The 10624-nt window shown below is 43.7% G+C and overlaps 1 protein-coding gene across 1 annotated transcript in view; it reads right to left on the bottom strand.

Annotated features, from left to right (window-relative positions):
* Positions 1–1638: 1638 nt before the first annotated feature.
* MASP1 (MBL associated serine protease 1) overlaps positions 1639–10624 on the bottom strand; it is a 345593-nt gene continuing 336607 nt past the window's right edge. Inside the window, exon 16 of the mRNA XM_063916502.1 lies at positions 1639–2253. Coding sequence (XP_063772572.1) covers positions 2063–2253 — 191 coding nt within the window. The 3' untranslated portion in view covers positions 1639–2062. The remainder of the gene's footprint in view (positions 2254–10624) is intronic.

The following is a 10624-nucleotide window of genomic DNA, read 5'->3' as shown; positions in this document are numbered from 1 at the left end:
CTGCATTGCAATTGCATCGCTAAAAGAAGTCCCGTAATCATCCTCACTGAACTTGTAATATACCGACAAAGCTGGTTAAATAAGTTATTTACTCCGAGGGTGTATGCCCTTTCTGGTAACTTTTTACTAACTAAATTAAAATCTCTCAACTCAATAGCAATCCCTAACCTACTGACTCTAGAACTATTTTGAGCTGTTTACTTTGTTCCAAGGTCAATCCCTTGGCTACATTTTATCTTATTTATATAGTTGTGACCATGTCTATTATTTTGTTTAGCTACACTAAACATTAAATATGCATTTTTATTCTATCCGCATGATATTTATATAGTTTCATTGAGGCATATATTTCTATTTTATCGCTGTACCATTTATAATGTATTCTCTTTTATGTACCCTGCAGCTTCTTACTCAGAATCAGGCAAAAGGTGAGCAGGCCTTTTTTTTTCTTTTTCTTTTTTTGCTTTTTTGAGAGGTGGGTGGGAGTAGGTAGCACAGAGTACATTGTAGGTTTTATTTCATTTAATTAATTTTCAATACTGCAAAGGAACAATGCCGTATGCACGGCAATGTGGACTACTGCCTTATGGACCTCTCCCTCTTTCGTGCTGATGGTTAATATTAAGAGAATGGACAATTTTTAGGAGAGGATTAAAGGAAAGGCTTAGTGCAGAGGTTCTCAAACGCGGTCCTCAAGGCACCTCAAGGCACCCAAACAGTCCAGGTTTTAGGTATATCATTGGCTCAGCACAGATGGTTAAATCAAATTGACTGATGTGCTAATTAAGTCACCTGTGGTCAAGCATGGGTAAACTTAAAACCTGGAACATTGGGGTGCCCTGAGGACCGCATTTGAGAACCTCTGGCTTAGTGTGTTAGGTGTGGACATCTGTGTCTGCTGCCATGTTTGTGTGAGGCTTTCAGTGCTGTCACTATCATGGGACACCATCATGTAAAAACAAGTAGAACGTCTGCACTACAAACAATAGCCCTCAAATGAAAGTAGAATTATTGCAGGAGCACTAAAGCAGCTTCACCCATTTGTTAAGCACTTAATATTTAGCATTGGGTTACACATTGGCACCATGCCATTCCAGTCAGGCTCATAAGTTTAAAAGTCTTCATAAGTAATAAATAAAGCAACAAGCTTAAAAAATGCTACAATTGATTATTTCTGCCTTGCATTCCAGCTTCCTAGATATTGTGTAAGACTTTGGTTTTGAAGAGCAGCTTAATATACTCTCTTCTTTTACCAGGACTGAATTCCAGTTTGCCGTCCATGGCTGACAGGCCAGAATCAATTTACAAATATATTTAGTAGGCAATTCAGTTGCAGATCAAAAATGTAGTCTAGATTTCCAAACTGGCTTATCAGAGCCTGGTTTACCAAGGAGAATGCAGTCATAAGTACTATAACATTTGCCCAAATAGAAGCCTAGCAATGATATTGTGTTATGAAGACAATAAAAAAGAAAGTTCTCAGCACTGATAACGATGAACAGAAGAAGATGAATGAAGGTGAACATGAACATATTTGAAGATGATTAAGAAAACATGTATGGGATTATTTAAGGAGTACCTGGGATGTACTAAGAGATTGACAACTCTTTTGCATACATGTAATAAAAAATATATACAGTAATAATGAAAATTTTAATTATGGAAGAGCAAGTGATTGTTGAATAACAAATTAAAAATTTAATTTCAGTTTCTTAAATAACAAACAATTACATAAAAAATCTCTAGTCATTAAAAATGTAAGCACTTTTTGCAAACAATATACAGTATTTACCAGTGTTAGACTATTGAAATGAAACAAGATTCAGAAAACATCAAAGTACACTACTTCGGCATCGTATATCCTCAATTTGCAAACATCAATTGTGCAATTGCCCTTGAATTTACATTTATTTGTTCAGAAACCAGTGGGTAAGAATAATATACTGTATGACTATTTTTCTCCTGGTGGCCTGCAAATCTTTACTACACAGACACAAAACCCCCCCAAACAAACAGGCAAACCATTGTATGGCTAATTTACTATTTAAGAGAAAATCTACTATTAATATTTGATGCCACTTTTTTCTCTTACCCAGTTTAGGTTCTTATAAACATTTGAATATACCCCATACTTATTAGGTTTCCCACAGTCCACTCCCCATGAAACTGTTCCTGCCAGGTACCAGCTATTTCTCTGCTGGCTGAAAGTGACCATTGGCCCACCAGAGTCACCAGAGCAGGAATCTTTCCCTCCTGAAAAAAAGCAGAATATTTCATATATATTTATATACTATATGTACACTAATACTTTGTAACATAACTGAGAAACACAGATACAGAAAAAAAGTTCTGAGCATAATTATAAAATGTAGTTAAACAATACATTTCATTTCTTTTTCATAGCCAATTACTTTTGGTTCCCGTTGAATTGATAAGTTGTAATTTATTATTACTGATTCGGCTAACAAATGGATGACTTTACTATGATAAGGTGAGTGATGCTCATTTAATTCTGAAAATAGCAAAACAAAGCAGCAATTCTTCTTAGTTACACAAACTGAAGCTATAGATGTTCTGATAAGCCACATAATGTACATTTAGAAAGTTAAATAGTTTATTAAAATAATTTCTGTAAATAACCAATAAAAACTGTATGCCAGCTATAAACAAATTCTATCTATCTATCTATCTATCTATCTATCTATCTATCTATCTATCTATCTATCTATCTATCTATCTATCTATCTATCTATCTATCTATCTATCTATCTATCTATCTATCTATCTATCTATCTATCTATCTATCTACTACACCTCCTTCACAAAACTGCTAGATAATATATTAATAAAAATACAGATTTTTTAATGATTTGATTTAAAATTCATGTTGAGGATTTATCAAATGACAGAAGCTGATTGGTTGGTACTTTATCTTTCTATTTTATCTTTCTCCAAGATATGATCAATCTCCTCCCATGTACGTTATATGTTAATGTAACAGCAGCAAATGTGCATAAATGCTGCTGCTCATCCCTGGTAAATCAGGTGATTGGGAAGTTGGTCTCCAGACCTCCGTGCCATTGCCAATCTGAGGCTATATTAGGCTTTCTGTTCAACAATGGAAAATATTTTACTGTATAAGCTTGTTCTGTTAGAACGGTAAATGTTTTGATTTCTTCTTGGGACTGAAGACTCTTTGAGATGTTTCATTTTCCCTTTAGACCCTTACCTATAGTATTTTAAGGTACTGTAGGTAAATCACATCTCATTATTCAGATATTTATGATAAGGTCTAGCTTGTTATTGAGATGGATACTGGGCCTAATTCAGACCTGATCATAGCAGCCACTTAGTTAGCAGCAGGGCCGGATTAACAATGGGGCTAATGGAGCTGCAGCTCCAGGGCCACCCTCTAAAACAAGCCCACAATGTGCAGATGTCCTTGCTGCTGTGGACACTGCAGCAGCAACAACAACATCATCTGACATACCCCGCCCTCTCTGACATCCCTGCTCGCTCTCCCAAGCAGTGCACGCAGCTTCCAGACTCACTGTTTTCTCTAACGTCCTAAGTGGATGCTGGGGACTCCGTCAGGACCATGGGGGTTTAGCGGCTCCGCAGGAGACAGGGCACAATAATAAAAGCTTTAGGATCAGGTGGTGTGCACTGGCTCCTCCCCCTATGACCCTCCTCCAAGCCTCAGTTAGATTTTTGTGCCCGGCCGAGAAGGGTGCAGGCTAGGTGGCTCTCCTGAGCTGCTTAGAATAAAAGTTTAAGTTAGGTTTTTTATTTTCAGTGAGTCCTGCTGGCAACAGGCTCACTGCTACGAGGGACTTAGGGGAGAGAAGAAAACTCACCTGCGTGCAGGATGGATTTGCTTCTTAGGCTACTGGACACCATTAGCTCCAGAGGGAGTCGGAACACAGGTCTCACCCTGGGGTTCGTCCCGGAGCCGTGCCGCCGACCCCCCTTGCAGATGCCGAAGTTGAAGAGGTCCAGAGGTCCAGAAACAGGCGGCAGAAGACTTTCAGTCTTCATAAGGTAGCGCACAGCACTGCAGCTGTGCGCCATTGTTGTCAGCACACTTCATACCAGCGGTCACTGAGGGTGCAGGGCGCTGGGGGGGGCGCCCAGGGCAGCAATGTATTATACCTTTTTTATGGCTAAAATACATCACATATAGCCCTTGAGGCTATATGGATGTATTTAACCCCTGCCAGATCTCACAAACTCCGGGAGAAGAGCCCGCCGTTTTAGGGGGCGGGGCCTATTCTCCTCAGCACACGGCGCCATTTTCCTGCTCAGCTCTGCTGTGAGGAAGGCTCCCAGGCTCTCCCCTGCACTGCACTACAGAAACAGGGTTAAAACAGAGAGGGGGGGCACTTATTTGGCGATATGATTACATATGTGAAAATGCTATAAGGGAAAACACTTGTATAAGGGGTTGTCCCTGTATAATTATAGCGTTTTTGGTGTGTGCTGGCAAACTCTCCCTCTGTCTCCCCAAAGGGCTAGTGGGGTCCTGTCCTCTATCAGAGCATTCCCTGTGTGTGTGCTGTGTGTCGGTACGTGTGTGTCGACATGTAGAAGGACGATGTTGGTGAGGAGGCGGAGCAAATTGCCTGTATTGGTGATGTCACTCTCTAGGGAGTCGACACCGGAATGGATGGCTTATTTAGGAATTACGTGATAATGTCAACACGATGCAAGGTCGGTTGACGACATGAGACGGCCGGCAAACAAATTAGTACCTGTCCAGGCGTCTCAGACACCGTCAGGGGCTTGTAAAAACGCCCATTTACCTCAGTTGGTCGACACAGACACGGACACTGACTTCAGTGTCGACGGTGAAGAAACAAACGTATTTTCCTTTAGGGCCACACGTTACATGTTAAGGGCAATGAAGGAGGTGTTACATATTTCTGATACTACAAGTACCACAAATAAGGGTATTATGTAGGGTGGGAATAATCTACTTGTAGTTTTTCCTGAATCAGATAAATTAAAGGGTGTGATGATACGCGGGTTTCCTTCGATAGAAAATTATTGGAGGTATACCTTTTCCCGCCAGAAGTGAGGGCGAGTTGGGAAACACACCTTAGGGTGGATAAGGCGCTCACACGCTTATAAAAACAAGTGGCGTTACCGTCTCCAGATACGGCCGCCCTCAAGGAGCCAGCTGATAGGAAGCTGAAAAATATCCTAAAAAGTATATACACACATACTGGTGTTATACTACGACCAGCAATCGCCTCAGCCTGGATGTGCAGCGCTGGGGGGGCTTGGTCGGATTTCCTGACTGAAAATATTGATACCCTTGACAGGAACAATATTTTATTAACTATAGAGCATTTTAAGGATGCATTTCTATATATGCGAGTTGCGCAGAGGGATATTTGCATTCTGACATCAAGAGTAGATGTGATGTCCATATCTGCCAGACGATGTTTATAGACACGACAGTGGTCAGGTGATGCAGATTCCAGACGGCACATGGAAGTATTGCCGTATAAAGGGGCGGTCCATCGGACCTGGTGGCCATGGCAACAGCTGGAAAATCCACTTTTGTTACCCCAAGTCACATCTCAGCAGAAAAGGACACAGTCTTTTCAGTCTCAGTCCTTTCGTACCCATAAAGGCAGGCGGGCAAAAGGCCAGTCATATCTGCCCAGGGTTAGAGGAAAGGGAAGAAGACTGCAGCAGGCAGCCCATTCCCAGGAACAGAAGTCCTCCACAGCTTCTGCCAAGTCCGCAGCATGACGCTGGGGCCATACAAGCGGACTCAGGTGCGGTGGGGGGTCATCTCAAGAGTTTCAGCACGCAGTGGGCTCACTCGCAAGTGGACTCCTGGATCCTACACGTAGTATCCCAGGTGTACATTGGAAATTCGAGACGTCTTCCCCTCACAAGTTCCTGAAGTCTGCTTTCCCAACGTCTCCCTCCGACAGGGAGGCAGTATTAAAAAAAAAAATTCACAGGCTGTATTCCCAGCAGGTGATAATCAAAGTACCCCTCCTACAACAGGGGAAGGGGTATTATTCCACACTATATTGTGGTACTGAAGCCAAACGGCTCGGTGAGATCTAAAGATTTGAACAATTACATACAAGGGTTCAAATCAAGATGGAGTCACTCAGAGCAGTGATAGCGAACCAGGACGATATGGTGTCACTCGATATCAGGGACGCTTACCTACATGTCCAAATTTTGCCCTTCTCACCAAGGGTATCTCAGGTTCGTGGTACAGAACTGTCACTATCAGTTCAGACGCTGCCGTTTGGATTGTCCACGGCACCCCGGGTCTTTACCATGGTAATGGCCGAAATGATGATTCTTCCTAAAAGAAATATGGACGCTTTCCTGATAAGGGCAAGGTCCAGAGAACAGTTGGCGGTCGGAGTAGCACTATCTCAAGTAGTTCTACGACAGCACGAGTGGATTCTAAATATTCCAAAAATTGCAGCTTTTTCCGACGACACGTCTAATGTTCCTAGGAATGATTCTGGACACAGTCCAGAAAAGGATGTTTTCTCCCGGAGAAGAAGGCCAGGGAGTTATCCGAGCTAGTCAGGAACCTCCTAAAACCAGGAAAAGTATCAGTGCATCATTGCACAAGGGTCCTGTGAAAAATGGTGGTTTCTTACAAAGCGATCCCATTCGGTAGATTTCACGCAAGAACCTTTCAGTGGAATCTGCTGGGAAAATGGTCCGGATCGCATCTTCAGATGCATCAGCGGATAACCCTGTCTCCAAGGACAAGGGTGTTTTCTTCTGCGGTGGCTGCAGAGTGCTCATCTATGAAAGGGCCGCAGATTCGACATTCAGGACTGGGTCCTGGTGACCACGGATGCCAGCCTGAGTGGCTGGGGAGCAGTCACACAAGGAAAAAATTTCCAGGGAGTGTGATCAAGTCTGGAGACTTCTCTCCACATAAATATACTGGAGCTAAGGGCAATTTACAAGGCTCTAAGCTTAGCAAGACCTCTGCTACAAGGTCAGCCGGTATTGATCCAGTGGGACAACATCACGGCAGTCGCCCACGTAAACAGACAGGGCGGCACATGAAGCAGGAGGGAAATGGCAGAAACTGCAAGGATTCTTCGCTGGGCGAAAAATCATGTGATAACACTCTCAGCAGTGTTAATTCCGGGAGTGGAAAACTGGGAAGCAGACTTCCTCAGCAGGTATAACCTCCACCCGGGAGAGTGGGGACTTCAGCGGGAAGTCTTCCACATGATTGAAAACCGTTGGGAAAAACCAAAGGTGGACATGATGGCGTCCCGCCTGAACAAAAAACTAGACAGATATTGCGCCAGGTCAAGGGACCCTCAGGCAATAGCGGTGGACGCTCTGGTAACACTGTGGGTGTACCAGTCAGGGTATGTGTTCCCTCCTATGCATCTCATACCAAAAGTACTGAGAATCATAGGAAGGAGATGAGTAAGAACGATACTCGTGGTTCCGGATGGGTCAAGAAGGACTTGGTACCCGGAACTTCAAGAGATGCTCACGGAAGAACCGTGGCCTCTACCTTTAAGAGAGGACCTGCTCCAGCAGGGGCCTTGTCTTTTCCAAGACTTGCCGCGGCTGCGTTTGATGGCATGGCAGTTGAACGCCGGATCCTGAAAGGGCATTCCAGATGAAGTCATCCCTACCCTGGTCGAAGCCAGGAAGGATGTAACCGCAAAACATTTTCACCGCATTTGGCGAAAATATGTTGCGTGGTGTGAGGCCAAGAAGGTCCTTACAGAGGAATTCCAACTGGGTCGTTTCCTACATTTCCTGAAAACAGGACTGTCTATGGGCCTAAAATTAGGGTCCATTAAGGTTCAAATTTCGACCCTGTCGAATTTCTTCCAAAAAGAACTGGCTTCAGTGCCTGAAGTTCAGACGTTTGTAAAAGGGGTACTGCATATACAGCCTCCTTTTGTGCCCCCAGTGGCACCTTGGGATCTCAATGTTGTTTTGAGTTTCCTAAAGTCACATTGGTTTGATCCACTCACCACTGTGGAATTAAAATATTTCACATGGAAGGTGAAGATTCTATTAGCCCTGGCTTCAGCCAGGCGTGTGTCAGAATGGGCGGCTTTATCATATAAAAGCCCTTACTTAATTTTTCATTCTGACAGGGCAGAATTGAGGACTCGTCCTCAATTTCTCCTTAAGGTGTTTTCTGTTTTTCACATGAACCAACCTATTGTGGTACCTGCGGCTACTAGGGACTTGGAGGACTCCAAGTTACTTGACGTTGTCAGGGCCCTGAAAATATATGTTTCCAGGACGACTGGAGTCAGAAAATCTGACTCGCTGTTTAGCCTGTATGCACCCAACAAGATGGGTGTTCCTGCTTCTAAGCAGACGATTGCTCGCTGGATTTGTAGTACAATTCAGCTTGCACATTCTGTGGCAGGCTTGCCACAGCCAAAATCAGTAAAAGCCCATTCCACAAGGAAGTGGGCTCATCTTGGGCGGCTGCCCGAGGGGTCTCGGCTTTACAACTTTGCCGAGCTGCTACTTGGTCAGGGGCACACCCTGACTGAGGAGGACCTGGAGTTCTCTCATTCGGTGCAGCAGAGTCATCCGCACTCTCCCGCCCGTTTGGGAGCTTTGGTATAATCCCCATGGTCCTGACGGAGTCCCCAGCATCCACTTAGGACGTTAGAGAAAATAAGAATTTACTTACCGATAATTCTATTTCTCGTAGTCCGTAGTGGATGCTGGGCGCCCATCCCAAGTGCGGATTGTCTGCAATACTTGTACATAGTTATTGTTACAAAAATCGGGTTATTCTTGTTGTGAGCCATCTTTTCAGAGGCTCCTTCGTTGTTATCATACTGTTAACTGGGTTCAGATCACAGGTTGTACGGTGTGATTGGTGTGGCTGGTATGAGTCTTACCCGGGATTCAATATCCTTCCTTATTATGCACGCTCGTCCGGGCACAGTATCCTAACTGAGGCTTGGAGGAGGGTCATAGGGGGAGGAGCCAGTGCACACCACCTGATCCTAAAGCTTTTATTATTGTGCCCTGTCTCCTGCGGAGCCGCTAAACCCCCATGGTCCTGATGGAGTCCCCAGCATCCACTACGGACTACGAGAAATAGAATTATCGGTAAGTAAATTCTTATTTTTGTTTCCGTGTATTGAAGCCTCCCGTCGCGGGCCTCATTTAAGCTCCGCCCCTACCCGACTTTGACCACGCCCATTTATTGACTAGAGAATCGCTGTACAAGGGGGCGGGTCCTAATGTCACTTAGCACTCAGTGCCCCTTCCCAGCAGTGATACATCCTGCACTTGGATGGCCTGTTGCTGCTGCATAACTATTGGTGAGTAACCACCCTCTTACCTTTAACACTTGGGCCAGCAACTGCCCCCTCCTTTCAGGTTCTCACTAAAATGATTTACATAACATGACAAAAATATAACTGTTTACATGTGTTATGATCTAGCAGGCAATAGGAATTGTAGACTTTTCAATATCATGGGAAGATTTTTTTTTTTATAAATCTATCTACTGTATCTATTTACTGTATCTATCTATAATAAATATATACTTTATATATACATGTATTTTAATAAAAGACTGTTTAGTATTAGTGTGGCATATTAGATTAGATAGAAACTAGTAGTTGGTATGTGCATTTCACTGCGATACAATGGAACGCCGCAAGTCAGATCAGTCAGGAACCGGAAGTTTTTGCGGTCCACCACTGGTCAATGGAACGCAAACACCGTGCTCCTGTTTGCGTCCATCCTCAAATGAATTCCCAGTGCTCATATCATCAGCGGTACAAGAACCGGAAACGGAGGTTACGTATGCGTTCCACCAGCGCTTGATGAAAGACAAACAGGAAGCACGGTACCGTGCTCCTGTTTGCATCCACCTACAAACTAACCCTTAACGCTATATGAGTTTACATTGGAGGGCAACATACTAGGAGTGAGATTGGACTTCATTCAGACAGAGTATAAAACAACATCCCAGCTGTTATAATGTACTAATCTTTGTGCCTGCAGTAGCAATATTGGGTATTCTCACAATTAAGTGCTAGTTAATTGATCATTATACATACCCCATAATGTCTACTCTAGATATGGGAATTTCTTATTTTTTTCTTCTTGATATAGGTGAAATTCACAAGCTCAAATTATGGTTTTTCACTATAAAAGCACTATTTTAAGACATGTCTTGATAAAAGGGACTAGGGGCCCTATTCAGCAAGCATCACTGATGCAAACCAATCGCATTGTGCTGACTTTCTGACCAGTGTGGATTTGCAGGTCCCGTTCTGCACAGGATGGCCAATGTGATTGCATTGCATTGATGAGTATGCATCTGCCTGACTGACAGGCAGAGACATTCGCAGGGCATTTGTGTGGGGGTGGGGTCATGCCATTTTAGGTGCAGCGGCATGTGGAAAATGGCGGCAGCCCAACTGTATTCACAGCCAGGCTGCTTTACTTATTCAGTGATGCGATCGCAATTGAATTACGATTGCATCACTGGCCACCATTAGCATGCTGGACGGCCTCGCCCTGTGCTGAGAGGCCCCCAGCATGTGATTCTAGCCAGTTGCAGTTTTACTAATTTAGCAAAACGGCAACTGAAGCTGAATAAGGCCCT

The sequence above is a fragment of the Pseudophryne corroboree genome, chromosome 4, assembly GCF_028390025.1.
Source record: "Pseudophryne corroboree isolate aPseCor3 chromosome 4, aPseCor3.hap2, whole genome shotgun sequence".
Lineage (NCBI taxonomy): Eukaryota > Metazoa > Chordata > Amphibia > Anura > Myobatrachidae > Pseudophryne > Pseudophryne corroboree.
The sequence above is the reverse complement of the archived record's forward strand: the minus strand, read 5'-3'. Positions and strand labels throughout refer to the sequence as shown.